Source organism: Pelmatolapia mariae, linkage group LG14 (genome assembly GCF_036321145.2).
Source record: "Pelmatolapia mariae isolate MD_Pm_ZW linkage group LG14, Pm_UMD_F_2, whole genome shotgun sequence".
Classification (NCBI taxonomy): Eukaryota; Metazoa; Chordata; class Actinopteri; order Cichliformes; family Cichlidae; genus Pelmatolapia; species Pelmatolapia mariae.
The window spans coordinates 35,865,015-35,881,981 of record NC_086239.1 but is presented as its reverse complement, the minus strand read 5'-3'; the positions used below and the strand labels follow the sequence as shown (position 1 = coordinate 35,881,981).

At 40.9% G+C, this 16,967-nt stretch overlaps 1 protein-coding gene across 1 annotated transcript; it reads left to right on the top strand.

Annotated features, from left to right (window-relative positions):
• The first annotated feature begins 9,586 nt into the window (after positions 1–9,586).
• Positions 9,587–16,328, top strand: aqp11 (aquaporin 11). Its single transcript, XM_063493150.1, has 3 exons — positions 9,587–10,771; positions 12,354–12,470; positions 14,388–16,328. Exons 1-3 carry the CDS (start codon positions 10,174–10,176, stop codon positions 14,486–14,488), a joined length of 816 nt encoding a protein of 271 aa, XP_063349220.1. The 5' UTR covers positions 9,587–10,173; the 3' UTR covers positions 14,489–16,328.
• The last annotated feature ends 639 nt before the right edge of the window (positions 16,329–16,967 follow it).

Sequence of the window (16,967 nt, the reverse complement as noted above, 5' to 3'; positions counted from 1 at the left end):
GCTTCGGTGGTAATGCAAACTCCTTTTTGCACAGTTTGCACAAAACCACGCTTTTATCAAGGCTTCTGTCGGGTAGTCTTTTGAAATGAAATTTGCCTCTGATCAGTCCGAGATCAGTCCGCGCTTTCTTCTGATTCTTTGTAGCTCTGATGTGTGCATCAGTGTAATCGGTATATGAGGAAATCGTGCATTGACAAAAGAGTTCCCCTTTACTTGGAATGCAAAGTGCAATTAAATGCGTTTTTTTTTTTTTTTTCAAATTAAATAATCACAATTAACACGTTAAATTCCCACCCCTACTAAATCTCCTTCACTGTACAACATGATCAAAGTGCTTGATAGCTGTACACCAGCATATCTTTAATGAGAAAAGGGATTTACCTGAACAGCAACTAATACACAAAGCCTGTGAGTGCTCCACCTCTGCCTGTCTGAAGCATGCATTCATTCAAAGTTTGGAGACAGATGAAATAGAACAGATAATCACGATGGCTTGAGTTACACTTACAGCATGATTTCAAGGTTAGAAACACCCAGAATAACAGAGTTTCTGTTGCTGTTTGAAGCCTTCTATTAAAAAGCACGTTTCATCACTTCTTCCTCTCAGCAGCTTTAGTGAAGTGACACTTTAGCCTGTCACTAATCTCTCATGCGATGAAAAACACAGATGCCTGTGCTGTCAGTCACTATGGAAAGCTGGCACGAGCTTTCTCATTATTAATTAGCATAGATCATCATTAGGTGTCATACTGTACCCATGTTTTTATCCCAATTACTGCAATGAAGAGAATTTAATTATTTAATGTTTTGAAATAAAATGTGCTTGAGCTCAGAATCTTTTAATCGTCACAGCTCTGGGTCCTTTTGACTCAGTGTTTTTGAGTTCTTGTGTTTTAGTGTTATTTTATATCATAGTTCATATTCTGGTTCATTTGTAGTCTTAGTTATTCTGTTTTGAGTTTCTTATATTCCCTGTTTAGCTTCTTGATTATCAGATTCCCTCTTGTGTCTTTGGCCTCTGTGTCTCTCTGTGTGTCTGTGTTTATGTATGTTGTGAGTTAACTAAAGAGCTTGGAAAGAAAAGCGTCTGGACTTCTTTGAGTTGCTTGAAGACGTTTCACCTCTCATCCGAGAAGCTTCTTCAGTTCTAAGGGTCAATTGGTGGGGAGTCCCAGATTTAAACCCAGTGGGAGTTTCCCCCCCAAAGAGGGACAAAGGACCCCCTGATGATCCTGATGATGTACACCAATTGACCCTTAGAACTGAAGAAGCTTCTCGGATGAGAGGTGAAACGTCTTCAAGCAACTCAAAGAAGTCCAGACGCTTTTCTTTCCAAGCTCTTTAGTCTACGATGACCTGGATGACTGAGAACCTTCACAGACATATGTTGTGAGTTCTTGTGTCTTGCTTCCCTCATGTTTCATTCTCTTCTCCACTGCCTGTCATGTTTCTCATGTCTCCTCTCTCTCTCATGTTCCCTCGCTCCCTCTAATCTGCCTTTCCTCCACTCCTCTGTCAAACTCATGTGTCAGTCTTGTGTTCCTTCATTTCCTGTCTTATTTTGAAGGTCATGTTCCATGTTCAGTATGTTCAGCTTTTCTTCCCTGGTCTCATCATGTATAATTTGTCTCAGCTGTGCTCCCCATGTGTCTTCTGTTCCCTCATCATGTACTCATGGCTGCGTGTTTCCCCTGTGTGCCTCTTCGTACGTTTACTATATATGTATAAAAAGTATAAAAGTATAAAGTATAAAAAAAACTGTGTCCATGCTTTGACCTGTGAAGAGCGAAAGCAGATAAACGGCGTGATATCGAGCCAAGTGCTTCAAAGTGTTCCTTGATGACGTGATGAAGAAGTGGCGTTCCTCCTCCAACCACAAATAGGAAGCTCATGAAGCGAGCAGTGTCAGTGTTTGTACGACACTCACCAGGAGACCTCTGAGCAGGATGGCTGCAGTCGCACAGCTCTGCTTCTCCCTGCTGTTCACTCTCATCAGCAACATTCATGCAGAAGAATTTATCGCCATAAGAGAAGAAGGAAGCTCTTTACAGTTCAAGCTCCCCGATCAAAACAGCTCCTGCATCACCTCCAGACGTGTTGGTGAAGATACTCTGGTCCTGTGGAACATCTCTGACCCCTGGAACAGAAACTTCACAGTACATGAAGACCTGACAGGACGACTCTCAGTTCCTGAGACATTTCGTGGTTCTCCTTCATTTACTCTCAACAAGCTGACCCACTCAGACTCTGGACTGTACCAAGATGTGTGCTGGACTCAGGGCAACGTGACATATGAGAGAAACATCAGCCTGACTGTGTGCAGGACAGTAAGGTGGGAAGAATCTATCATAACTTCTGAATCCACTCTAGACGTACAATGTAAGGGAGCAGGTGAGAATCTGACGGTGCGTTGGATCAGACATGACGTTGAGTGGCAACAAGCCGGGCCGAATAGTTTTGAAGACAGAACAATTGTGGGGGTGAATAAAGTCCAAGAAAGTTTCCTGGAGGTGACAAACACATCACTTCTTCATGTCTTCAAGACACGACAAACGTCTTACATCTGCCTGGTGATGAACCAACAGCAGTGTGTGAGCACTTACTCTGTACGTTTGACCAAACAAACAAAGCTACGTTACGCTTCAGAGGGAGACACAGCTGTGCTGGAGTGTCCCTTCATGGACCCCATTCATGACCAGGCCCCGGTTTGGTGGAAGGAGGCAATTTCCTACAATACTGATCAAGAAATTGGTCGAAACTTCTCGCTGGTACTTCCATCACTAACGTTAAATGATTCAGGTATCTACTACTGTGTAGGTGAAACAGTAAGACATGCGCACTGGCTTTTAGTGTGCCCTAAGTTTGGTCCACCTGCAGTAAAGGTTTTCTCAGAGGGAGATGACGTCACTATGAGATGCTCTGGTAATTGGGAAAGTGATAGTTCGCCCTTTTGGCTCATGAAGCCAATTCAGACAGAAGGCAAAATTATGTACGAGGATGAGTTCTGCAATGACAATAGAATCACTTGTTCCGATGACAGCCTGATAATCTCTAATGTCTCACTGAAAGATGCAGGAGAGTATGTGTGTACAGGTTTAGACTCAGAGATTCAGTGTGTGTCAGCAGAAAAATTTGTTCTGATCCACAGAGAGCCCTTTGGGGTTTACTCGACCTTCTACAGAGTCAGGTGGATACTGCTCAGCGGTCTGCAGGTGATGCTTTGTGTCGTTGTGGTCTGTGTGATACAGAAAACCAGGAGAGGAGAGCGGCTTTCAGCTCAGACACACACTTAATATGCTTATCATCTTTCATCATCATCAAAATAATAATACATAGAAGTGATGAAATCAAAACAAAATTTTATTTTTTTTTGTAGATATGAATCTGTGACCTGACTGGACAGCTCGCTCTCTTATCTGATTATATATTTTAAACATTTTGCTTTTTTTTATCTTTTGGCTTAATTCTTCTTTATTTCTGCTAATTTTATTTCAGCTTTAATGATTATGTGCTTTTTTGTTTCATGTGATTTGATTTGTATCCATATATCATTCATGTATCTCTCAGAGTATCATTTTGAATATTCTTCTGTTTCTATCAGTGATCAGTTCGATCTATAATAAATGTTAGAAACCAGTTGTAAATGTATTCGTTCTTCACTCTGATGTGAATCATTATCATCTCTCTTGGAAAATGTATTTTGTTATTGTGTTTAAGAGCAGATTCATTACAGCACCATGTTTATCTGCACTATATTGTTTTCATTGTTGTGAATCATTTATATTTGCATTTCAAACTGTGGTGATGCAGCAGACTGGAAACATGATTGTCTGATACAGCAAACACTTCATAATATGGACTTTACTGCTTTCACTGTGTTTTTATATTCTCCATTTTTGTTAGGAATCATTTCATTAATGAACCAGTACTCATGATCATACTGCACGATTCTGCATAATATAAAAGTATTATTGAAAGCCGACATCTGTTTCATCACTTCTTTCTCCCAACAGCGGCCATAAGAAGTCTGTGTTAGCTGCTTGTGTTTTGTCCTGTGTTTTAAGAATTTCTGCAGGTTGTTCCTCTAATGAAGTGCAGTGGGCTGCTGACTGGACCATGGATCACGTACCTGGGTTGAAAAAGCCCCTCCAACAGCTGCAGAGAAAGACAGAGAAGCGAACGCTTCTATAACACCGTCTATGACATTAATATCATATCTATAAAGTGCAAACAAGACACTTACTACAGTGTATAAACTACACCTTGGACATGCATTCAAAAACACAATCATGACTGTTATAACTGCTGCTGTTACACATTTACATGTGACAGTTATATACTACTGATTTGAGAAGTGCAGATGCTCCGCAGCCTGTTTTCATGTTAAAGTTGTTTTTTCTTTAACTTTATAATCTGATACTTTAGAAAATGTCCCTCTCTTTCTCTCTCACACACATCTGGGCTTTATCTGTTTCGTACACGTTCCCACACGCAGTTCTTCATTATCTCTGAAAACATGTTTACTTCAGTGGTTTGACGTCCGTTTCCTCCCACATATCCTCCACATCTGTCCATCAATCCTTTCTCTGCAACAAATGACCTTAATTTTTTCCACTTGTGTAGATTTGGTATAAATCTCTACACATACTGAAAAACATTTTGACATTCTAGCCTTTTTCCTGAAAGGGTCAAAAGCACATGAGCAGCATGCTGAGGTCAAGACTCTTGCAAAAGAGATTTTATCTCTCGAGTCATAATTTTCTGATTCAGTGAAAGTTAAATAGTTAAAATAAACATGACTGGACCTTGTTTAGGTAAGTCAAAGACCTTACAGTGTACCTTATATATTAGATGTAGGCCTATATAACGTTTAGGGGGGGTCGTGGCTCAAGAGTTGGCAGTTTGTCTAGTAATCGGAAAGTTGCCGGTTCGAGCCCCGGCTCAGACAGTCTCGGTTGTTGTGTCTTTGAGCAAGAAACTTCACCTACTGGTGTTGGCCAGAGGGGCTGATGGCGCGATATGGCAGCCTCGCTTCTGTCAGTCTGCCCCAGGACCGCTGTGGCTACAACTGTGGATTGCCTGCACCAGTGTGTGAATGTGAGAGTGAATGAATAGTGGAATTGTAAAGCGCATTTGAGGTTCCTGAAAAGTGCTATATAAATGCAATCCATTATTGTTATTATTTAGAAAATTGCTTAATAATCATTTTTAAATTAAATTTGGTCCAGAGGTTAATGAGTTGCAGAAGCTGAATTTGATTGAATTGCCTCACTTTTCGCTCTCATGACATTGAAATTTGAGGTTGAGATGTTTTCCTGATGACTAACTGAGCGTTTAACGATTCATCTAGCACCATCGTCTGTGCTGAGATGTCATCAAAATTTATGTAAGCTAAACAGACTCAGATACAAGAGGAGGACAGCTAAGAGTGGAAAAAAAGATTTACACAAAAAACTAATACTGCTGGATTTTCAACTAGTGTCTACAAGGAAAAAACACTCCAAAAAATGTAAACACACACTGAAGATCATGGGATCAGCTTTAGGTCTTGATCGTACTTTCGACCTGCTGACAGGATGTGCCCCGTCCATTGATGGATGTATACTTTAAATGTCTGGTAGGGCTACTTGGGTACAAAATAAATTTCATCAGTTTGATGTAAACATCGCATGGAAACTGGACACCTCACCTCTCTACTTAGACTTTGACCAAACCAAACCCTGAATTTGGACTTGAATAATTTGGAAATATGTTATGTTTTATTAAAGATCACAGAAGAAACAAACATTTTTACTTGTTTTGGAAACTAGATTCAAATTAAGATTCAAGGTCTTTATTGCCAGTAGAAATATACACAGTATACAGCGTACCGAAATGCCGTTTCACTCCAAGCCCCCCACACAGTAAAAGTGTCAATATTTCAGAGTAAACCTATTTTAATCTAGATAGAGTATTTACAACTCTATGAGGAGTAAACCAGCTCTAACATACGTGTTAAAAGTCAGTGTAAAATTCTTTTGACACGCAGTGAAGACTTAACTCCACGCAGTGTTGACTATTGCCAGTCTGCAGGCGTGTGCAGTCTCAGAGTTCTGACGAGCATGGAATTTTCTCCACAGAGTTGCCAAAGTCAGGGAAGTGAAGTTAACATTCCCATACTGGTAACATTGTTTAAAAGGTATTTTTTAAACTAAATCGCGCTTCATAGTTTCACTGATGTCGAGTGAGGACATGATAGCAGCGTTTACCCATAGTTTAATGATATTGTCGAGTAGCTACATACTAACAGTTGCTAAAAGTTCAGATGTTGTTATTTTCTCACTGAGTTAATATGATAGTAAGGGAAATAAAAAGCCTAAATGACAATATATGAAGTATCATTAACCCCAATAAAGTGTTATGTTTCAGTAGTATTATACCAAATGAAGTACTAATCTTGGGAAGAGTGTTTTGCTTGTGACTGTCTGTGTGTCTCCACAGTTAGAACGGGATGTTTTCAGGATGTGCCACATCTGATCACGGGCCTCATAGTGAGAACAACAGGAAACACCTAGAGTGAAAGGCAATTGAGATAGCTTCCTAAGTGTTATAGAAGAATGCCAAAAGGAATAGTATCTAACCGCCACTAACTGTAACTGACGCATGTTATGTTATCTGCTTACTCATGAAGGGGCGTGCACCCTGAAATACAAAACAGTAGATTGAGGTGTTTTTCTTTGAGAGCGACACAGAGGGTGGTATTTTGTACTTCTCCCATACATGTATGATAATAAATAATTGTTGATTGACTGGACCTGCTCTGAGTATTGGTTGTTCTCAGCCCAACATCGGGACAGGAAGAATTCGGGACAGGCAAAACATGTTAACTATGTATTTCTTCTAAATGCTGCCAAGATAATATAATTGTCACATGTGTAATGCCATAGTTCCGCAGCGACCTAGCGCCCCGCCATCTTTCTGTCTTTTTTGTGAAAAAAACTATTCAAAAAATTTTCAGTAGTTTAGAATGGACTTTTACATTTTCAAAATATTCATGGCTGTGTGGTAAAGCTGACATTATCTCACTTGTAATGGTTCAGATTGGACACTGTGACTGGCCGGTTCTGTGCTCCAGACCACAAGTTTGATACCCCTATATAGTATTAAAAAAAACTGTGTCCACGCTTTGAACTGTAAAGAGTGAAAGCAGATAAACGGCGTGATATCGAGCCAAATGCTTCAAAGTGTTCCTTGATGACGTGATGAAGAAGTGGTGTTCCTCCTCCAACCACAAACAGGAAGCTCATGAAGCGAGCAGTGTCAGTGTTTGTACGACACTCACCAGGAGACCTCTGAGCAGGATGGCTGCAGTCGCACAGCTCTGCTTCTCCCTGCTGTTCACTCTCATCAGCAACATTCATGCAGAAGAATTTATCGCCATAAGAGAAGAAGGAGGCTCTTTACAGTTCAAGCTCCCAGATCAAAACAGCTCCTGCATCACCTCCAGACATGTTGGTGAAGATACTCTGGTCCTGTGGAACATCTCTGACCCCTGGAACAGAAACTTCACAGTACATGAAGACCTGACAGGACGACTCTCATTTCCTGAGACATTTCATGGTTCTCCTTCATTTACTCTCAACAAGCTGACCCACTCAGACTCTGGACTGTACCAAGATGTGTGCTGGACTCAGGGCAACGTGACATATGAGAGAAACATCAGCCTGACTGTGTGTGAGACAGTAAGGTGGGAAGAATCTATCATAACTTCTGAATCCACTCTAGACGTACAATGTAAGGGAGCAGGTGAGAATATGATGGTGCGTTGGATCAGACATTACAGTAAGTGGCAACAAGCTGGGCCGAGTAGTTTCGAAGACAGAACAATTTTGGTGGTGAATAAAGTCCAAGAAAGTTTCCTGCAGGTGACAAACACATCACTTCTTCATGTCAACGCACAACCAACGTCTTACATCTGTCTGGTGATGAACCAACAGCAGTGTGTGAGCACTTACTCTGTACGTTTGACCAAAAAAACAAAGCTACGTTACGCTTCAGAGGGAGACACAGCTGTGCTGGAGTGTCCCTTCATGGACCCCATTCATGACCAGCCCCCAGTTTGGTGGAAGGAGACAGATACTGATCAAGAAATTGATCAAAACTTCTCGTTGGTACTTCCATCACTAATGTTAAATGATTCAGGTATCTACTACTGTGTAGGTGAAACAGTAAGACATGCGCACTGGCTTTTAGTGTGCCCTAAATTTGGTCCACCTGCAGTAAAGGTTTTCTCAGAGGGAGATGATGTCACTATGAGATGCTCTGATGATCGGGAAAATAGTACTTCGGCCTTTTGGCTCACGAAGTCGATCCAAACAGAAGGCAAAATTATGTACGATGATGAGTTCTGCAATGACAATAGAATCACTTGTTCCCATGACAGCCTGATAATCTCTAATGTCTCACTGGCAGATGCAGGAGAGTATGTGTGTACAGGTTTAGAGTCACAGGATGAGTGTGTGTCAGCAAAAAAATTTATTCTGATCCACAGAGAGCCCTTTGGGGTTTACTCGACCTTCTACAGAGTCAGGTGGATACTGCTCAGCGGTCTGCAGGTGATGCTTTGTGTTGTTGTGGTCTGTGTGATACAGAAAATCAGGAGAGGAGAGCGGCTTTCAGCTCAGACACACACTTAATATGCTTATCATCTTTCATCATCATCATCATAATAACAATACATAGAAGTGATGAAGTCAAAACAAAACAAAACAAAAATATTATTGTAGATAAGAATCTGTGACCTGACTGGACAGCTCGCTCTCTTATCTGATTATATATTTTAAACAGTTTGTCTTTTTCTATCTTTTGACTTAATTCTTCTTTATTTCTGCTCATTTTTTATTTCAGTTTTAATGATTATGTGCTTTTTTGTTTCATGTGATTTGATTTCTATCCATATATCATTCATGTATCTCTCAGAGTATCATTTTGAATATTCTTCTGTTTCTATCAGTGATCAGTTCGATCTATAATAAATGTTAGAAACCAGTTGTAAATGTATTCGTTCTTCACTCTGATGTGAATCATTATCATCTCTCTTGGAAAATGTATTTTGTTATTGTGTTTAAGAGCAGATTCATTACAGCACCATGTTTATCTGCACTATATTGTTTTCATTGTTGTGAATCATTTATATTTGTGTTTCAAATTGTTGTGATGCAGCAGACTGGAAACATGATTGTCTGATACAGCAAACACTTCATAATATGGACTTTACTGCTTTCACTGTGTTTTTATATTCTCCATTTTTGTTAGGAATCATTTCTGAAATAAAAAATATCAAAATCTAATTTAACAGACTGAATGTTGATGCTCTTCTGTCAATGACTCCATGATGATTTTTAATTTTAATAAACACACAATCCTCATATTTCAGTGCAGGATTTAGAGCAGAGTATATCAGTAAACTGGATCAGAGCTCCTAAACTTTGACTTCAAATGATTAATCAGCATTTTGACCTTAACATGCAGCCAAAAACAGAATGCAGGCCAACACCTTATTGATTTAAATAATTTAAGGGATGATTTATGGTGTCTGCTTTATTTCTTCACTAATTTAGATTTCACTGCAGAATATAAGGTAGGTTAATTAAAATAATCTACTGCAACAAAATGAACCAGTACTCATGATCATACTTCATGATTCTGCATAATATAAAAGTATTATTGACATTAAATATAATTTGATAGTAACTCTTTTGTACTGTTTGGCCGTTTAAATATGATTATTGCTTCTGTTTGAGTAAATTTTAAAATGTTTGAGTGTGACGTCACGGGGCCGCGAGTGGGAGAAAAAACATGGATGAAAGGGGAAGAAACGCAGTCAATCTGTCCTCCTTTCCCTACATCGTTATATTGATTTGAGTCCGTACTGTGAGCAGACAACCAGCAGGAGGAGGAGGACTGCGGAGCTCAGTCACTTCCGCACCATGTGAGCCACCGGGACTGAAGCTCATTTGCTCCCGCTTGAACTCCACATCCTCCGGTATACAGAAGCAGCACCCCGGCCCAGCAAAGACTTCCGCACCCCATCATCAGTGCGCTCCAGTGGGAGAAAGGAGGCCCGCAGCTCAGTGCACGCAGCGGCCGCGCACAGGGACGGTCCCCGGCTAGGAGCGCGGACCGGCCGGCAGCATGTCTGCTGACGTGGCGGTGTCTTTGGCGGTGCTCGCGGGGATCGTCGTGCTGAGCGACGTGACCCGCAAGTTGCTGGCTCGGGCCCTAGCAGACACCGGGCTCTCCGAGTACGCGGTGGAGCTCGTGTCCACCTTCCAGCTGTGCTGCTGCACCCACGAGCTCAAGCTGCTGTCCGAGGTGGGCGGCATCGAGCCTGGTCTCGCGCTCACCTTCACGTATCTGGCGTCGGTGGTTCACGGGCTCACCTTCAGCGGGGCGATCGGGAACCCCTCCGGTGCGCTCGAGCGCGCCTACCGCGCCAAGTTGTCGGGCTCCCGCGCCCTGCGGAGGATCGCGTGCCAGTTCGCGGCGGCCGCCGCTGCACGCGCTGCGGTGCCGAGGTTGTGGGGGGTCGGGCTGTCGAGACTGCACGCGCGACACAAGCTGTTCGGGTTCCGATGCACCAGCCCCATCCACGCGCCCCTGCACGAGGCCGCTGCGGTTGAGCTCGCGTGCGCCTTTGCGGTTCAGACTGTTATCACGCACACGCAATCGGTGGAGGAGAAATACCGCGTGCACGCCGTGGCTGCGGTCATCACCACAGCGGTTTATGCAGGTATGATAACTCTATACGACTGCTGCAGGGAATCAAATCCGGCTCCAGCGCTAATTAATCACGTGATCGGAAATCACGAGCACATCAGAGTATTTACATGGTGCCGGGGTCTGTGGGGGGCGGGGGGTGGGGACACACGAACCGGGCACCAATCAGACACTTCAGCCACGAATACATAAAAATCACCTAAATGTGGCTGAACAGTGGCTCAGACCTCCTGCTCTCATAAACACGCATTAGCGGTGTGAGGGACGGAGCTGCTTTGTTTGTGGTAGTTTTCATCATATTACACACAAAAGTGTGCAGCTTATAGTTATGTGGTAACCTGTCCCACCTCAGGCTAGTGCAGGCATCAAAAGGCAGTGACACGTTACCCTGCGGGAGAGCCATGATAACTGTCTCTCTTCACAAACACTGGGGGCTTGGAAAGGCCTCAGTCCTAAAGTGTTAAGAATGGGAGCCAATCAGGTGACAGCGTGACCATAGAACCTTTACTCTGAGTGTGTGGTGTGTAGAGGGACACATGTTCACTGTGTGTTTATATAGAACAAGCAGACTGGGACAATTATGATCAAACCAAACTCAACGCTTAAAATTGACTCCTGATCTTTGACCCGTCCTCACCTGGTCATGAACGTGATGGTCAGCCAGGTATCCAGTTTACCTTTGAGTCTCAGATTTAGGCAGATTTGATTGCTTCCGTTTCATAATGACGGATTTAAGTGAACTCCTCTGTATCCATTCCCAGACTGCTATTTTTCAATAACCTTTCCTTTAACTTGCTCCGAGTGCTCTTTTGTCTGCATGGTGTAACTGTAGCCTGATTTTAGTATTTTATAAGTCATTTGGCTGTTGAATAAGGTCAGTCATCTTTAAAGAGGTGAATATTTATGGAGTCATCAGTTGACATTCATTTGTGGAAGTCTGTTTTCACTCTGAAAATAAAGAGGATTTATTTTTTTCATTGACCAATAATAAAACGACTGTTATTATTATTAAAGACTGCTTTGAGGAAGACTGCACTGTTTGTCCCAGAATAATCAAACTGCCATGAAATACATTCACTAATTTACTATTTGGAACTAATACACTATTAGTACATCTCAGAGACACCTTCTTTCTCACATGAAGACTAATAGATTACATCGCTCACTGTGTCCGACCAACCAACTCCTGTGGAAAGTCAGTTATTAGCAGTTTTTTAAAACACCCGTAAATGAACGTTTGACTGAATGCTGATAAGTGAATACTGAGAATTTAGGAGGAAATATTTTCAAAATTTCCTCCAGAGAATCTGATTAAAATGTGATCAATGACCTTTTATCAGCCAGTAACCTTTAAAGTCACACATCCGCTGGAATATTATAATTTTCTGTTCTCTTTTTATATCTTTATGGAGAAGAAAAGCGTCTGGAGTCCAGATGCTTTCCTATCCAAATATGACCTGGATCACTGAGAACCTTCACAGACTTTAACTTTCTAAGGCAGATTCAGGAATGCATTCAGCTCCTTTGTGCTGTATAGCAGATTTAAATGATGAACAAATGTGAGTTCACTAATAAAACTGTGCATGTGTGTCCAGGTGGCAGCGTGACCGGAGCTGTCTTTAACCCAGCGCTGGCCTTCTCCACACAGTTCCCCTGCAGTGGACACTCCTTCCTCGAGTACTGCCTGGTCTACTGGCTGGGCCCGCTGCTCGGTGAGACTAACACACCTGACAGGGACGTTAGAAAAATCTCAACTTAAAGAGATCACAAGTGTTTTTCCTGCTGCCTACTGAAGCCAGTAACATCAGTTTGAAAATAGTTTTTAATGTGATTTTTGAACAAACTGGCTGGAAAATCCTCAGTGCTATAAATTCAGGTCTTTGACATTTAATAATTACAAACATAAACTTTTTTTTAAATTGAAATTTCTTCTGGCTTTTCATTTTGTTTATAAACACGACAGCTCAAAAAGTTCTGAATGAATTCTGCTAAAACCTTGAGGGGGTGTAGAGTGGAGTCATGTTAACGATCCAGTCACATTTGCCTTACATGCTATTTGAAAATAGACAAAAAGCCTTTTAACTAAGAAACTATGATTCTTACAAGTGTGGTGTGTATTGTCAACATATAGAAAATACCATATAAAGGTTTAAAATATCATATCACATTTGACCTCCGACCTTTCTTTCAAGGTCAGTTGATTGAGCTGAAGGTCAAAGGGATAATAACAGAGCTATTTAAAACTATGTTTCTTACTGTCTTTGTATTTTCATCGTGTCGGCATATAGGGAATGATAAATGGGGTTCCTGAATATCACCTTATTTTGGACCTCTGACCTTCTTTCTGACCTTCTCAGTCTTTCCATGTTCTGTGCAATATTTTGGTCTCAGTGGAATTACCATCCCCACCCTAAATGACCATAGCCCCTCCACCCTTATTTATTTATTTATTATATTGTATAACTGCCCCACAGTGTTTCTGTTTCAATGTTTGTACGCATACACCATGTATATAGTTTACTCACATATATGTATACATATATATTGCTTTTTATTTTTTATTTTTCCCTCCTTGTATATTGTTTTCTTTTCTTTACTTTTGCACCTTTGTTGTCCAGCTACCCAATTTCGCTGTGCAAGAAACCGCTCAATGACAATAAAAGGCTCTAAGTCTAAGTTCTTTAAGGTCAAATACAGCCAAACCTTCATGAAACGTTTTTATTCTTTAAAACTGTGCTTAAGATGCTGCTGCCTTTGTTTATATTGACGACAGTTAGGAAGTTGCGGATTTTAAATATCACAATATAGTTTCGATCCAAATATCATGTCACATTTGACCTCTGACCTCACTTTTACCCTTCACATCTGCCTTTCTTTCAAGTTGAGTCCAAAACGTGGTGCAGCCTTAAAGACAGTTTCGTCTTTATATTTCCAGGACAGATTCAAGATAGAAAATATTTTTACACGACAGTACACAGAAATAAAGAGCCGTGGTCATAAATGACCCTCTTTGCCACGTGGATCACCAGTAAAGGTTTTAGTTGAATTGTTAGACAGAAGAAACCACATTAGCGATGAGCACTGCTACGTTTTAGTGCGTGTCTCTGGCAGCCAGCGAGCCAGTTGTGTTCAAAGTGTTGACACAAATCTGATAAGCTGCTTAAATATTAAAATCTCATGACTCATTTGTTTGAAGCAAAGACGTGTGTATTTTATCTTCGCTGGCAGCGCGACGAGCGTCTAAAAATATCTCTCGGTGCTTCAGAAATGACATCGTTTGTTTAATGGAATAAATCCCATGATTGCTGTTTCAGGATTCAGGCACATTTAATTTGATGCAACAGCAAATCTCAAAAACGTGAGAGAGCACACATCAGATTTTGGTCGATGAAATATTCCAGTTTTTGACTGACTTTCTTTGTGTAGTTAAAAAATAAGACAGCTTTGGATAAAAAGCACCTCGAGGTGACTGTTGTTTGGGAGTTGTTTCATTTATCTGAGCGGTGTGCATCGCTTCACAGTAACACCTTAAATGTTTTATTCAGAAGTTTCATGGTTGATATACAGAAAACAACTTTTGTCTTAAAAGTTTAATTTTTTCCTCTTCTTCTGCATCGTGGCTCTTTCAGGGATGATGAGCTCGGTGCTGCTGTTCGACAAACTCGTCCCTGCGCTCTCAAGAAAACCGTCGCCTCCCCATCTTCCCACGGAGAGCAAGAAGAAGGCGTGAGCGTTGCAGGACGGCGATTTTCAGGTGAAGCTGTTAGTGACGGACTGTCAACCTGCTGCTGAGAAAGAAGGAAGAAGAACGGCACATATGCACTTCTTTTTAAGGGAAACCAGAAGCACATCTAAGAAGTTCAACACAAAATTAGCTTTTAAACTTATGAACAGGGCAATGGACGCCAACATTTTACTTTCAATCAAACTTGTAGAACTTTTTGTATTTTTAATCCGGAGTCAACACACTGACCTTTTTTAGGGTTACTAAAATAATGTTTGCATGAGTTTTTTTTAAACGACTGGAACCACAGAGGTGATATAAAGGACACAGATGTGTTGTAACCCTGCAAACAAATGTTATACAGCAAAATACACTTAGCCCCTATTTTATGTTTAAATCATTTTTTAAGCTATTACACTAATCTGACAACTGCAAACTGAAAATGTGATGTAGCGTAATATTGCAACAACCTCATTAGTCTGTCTTTGAGTAAAGGATCTGTGTATTTTAGTCATATTTTACCTAATATAACATTCCTGAGCCATGCACAGTGTAGGAGTGTACATGCACATGTCTGTTAGTTTTTGCACAATTGCAGTTAGTGCCTTTGAGCTCTTTGTAAATACTGTACATGCAAAAATAAACTGTGTAGTCAGTGCTGATTGGTTGTTTCTTTGATCCTGGGAAGGGTTCTGCAAAAACGTTAGTGTATCCAAAGAAGCCACGAAAAATTATTAGCTTCATACTATGAAAGCTGTCCTGAAATTTTGCACATTTCAGGGCCGAAAAACACATTTAAGCCAAATCCAAGTGTCAGTCTGAACACATCTGTTGCTGTTCAGCCAGATTTTCCTCTATAAATATGCATCAGTTTTATGTTGATACCATAAAGCAGGGGTCTCAAACTTAACAAGCTGTGGGCCACTGCTGGCACTGCCATCTCATTGGAGTTCCACTTTAGTGTTCAAGTAGTACCAGAAAAACAAAAAAAAAAGAAAACACCTCATAATTGTGTTCGTATTTAACAAAATAAAAACGCAGACATAAGTGTACACATCAGTTTTTGACTCTCACTGGACTAACACAGCCAATCCCTCAGCATGTTTGTGCTCTCTGCTCTTGTTGCCTTCATATTAAAAAACTCAACAACAAACAAATCCTCCCTAACAAAAAAAAGTAACTTCAAGGACCAAATTCTATTATATTTCTTCACGTCAATATATGGGCCGCAAATAGGTGTGACGTGGGCCGCGAGTTTGAGACCCCTGCCGTAAAGTTTGATCTGTTTTCTGATGATTAACTGAAGGAAACTTCAAAAGTTGTTTCCATTTTGCCATGTGGGATACACGGCTGCTCAAATAAGTTAAATAAAGATCTTTTTGTGATTTTTTCTGTGCAGATAATCTGCAAGATGGAAAACTCTCACAAGCCGATGCAATAATTGGCTCATTCACTCTTTTATGATTACCGTTTATGATAAAGTCCATTAAACATTTGCAAAATTCAAGACTCAATCCAGTGTTAAGAAAATATAATTTTGTGAGATTACACTTCCCTTTTTGACTGACCTTAGCGAGAACTCAGACATGTTCGACCATGCAAAGCTGAAAATTACTCAGGTGCTTCTATCATATACAAATCATTAAAACAAAAAAAAAAAAAGATTTGCCACCAGAGGCTCCTGGTGCTGCTCCTCACATATCCAAATGAGTGGGCATTCACTGCCTGTTCAATGACAGCTGAGGAGGAAGTGCAGGATGTGTACTGTGAGATTATTATATTATCTTATGCCATGTTATACCCCTAATTAAAGATTGTGAAACTATTATGTAGTTTTAGTTTGCATTATTCTCCTGAAGAGGTGATAACTATTAGATTTATTAAATTGATTTGTATTAGATTAGACTGCTGATTTATAGTGAATGAATGATATTGTTTTATGATGCATTATACTGCGGAGTTATAAGAAATACCGTTTTCAGAGAGTCATGGCCTTATTTCTCTGATTAGAAGAGAACAGAACATACCGGAGAGGTTTTCTGCCCCATCTCATCAGGAGGAGATAAAACAGGGAGCCAAGGCCGCCACTTAGGCGCCGTGTGAGAGAAAGAATGTGAATGTTTAGGTTTTTACAACTAGGTGGGGGCCACTAGAGGCTATAAGAGCTTGAGTAACCCTTCACCAGTTTGAGAATTGCTGTGACCCTCTTCATGCATGTCTCCCCATCCGGATGGTTTATGCTCAGAAAGTGTTAAATTGTATGGAAATAAATAATTGTTGATTGAGCATTTATACACCGAGTATTGTCCTTCCTTCAGCCCAAAGATCAAAAGAATTGGGAGATTTTAACAACTTGGTGCCTGGTGACCCGGATCTTTGGTGTGCTGAGGAAGGCCGATTTGGCCTGTGGTGAGATCGTGAGGCGAGGCGAACAGAGGACCGGTCCAAATGTAAAAAGGTAAGCACAGCCTGTTGTATTATAAAT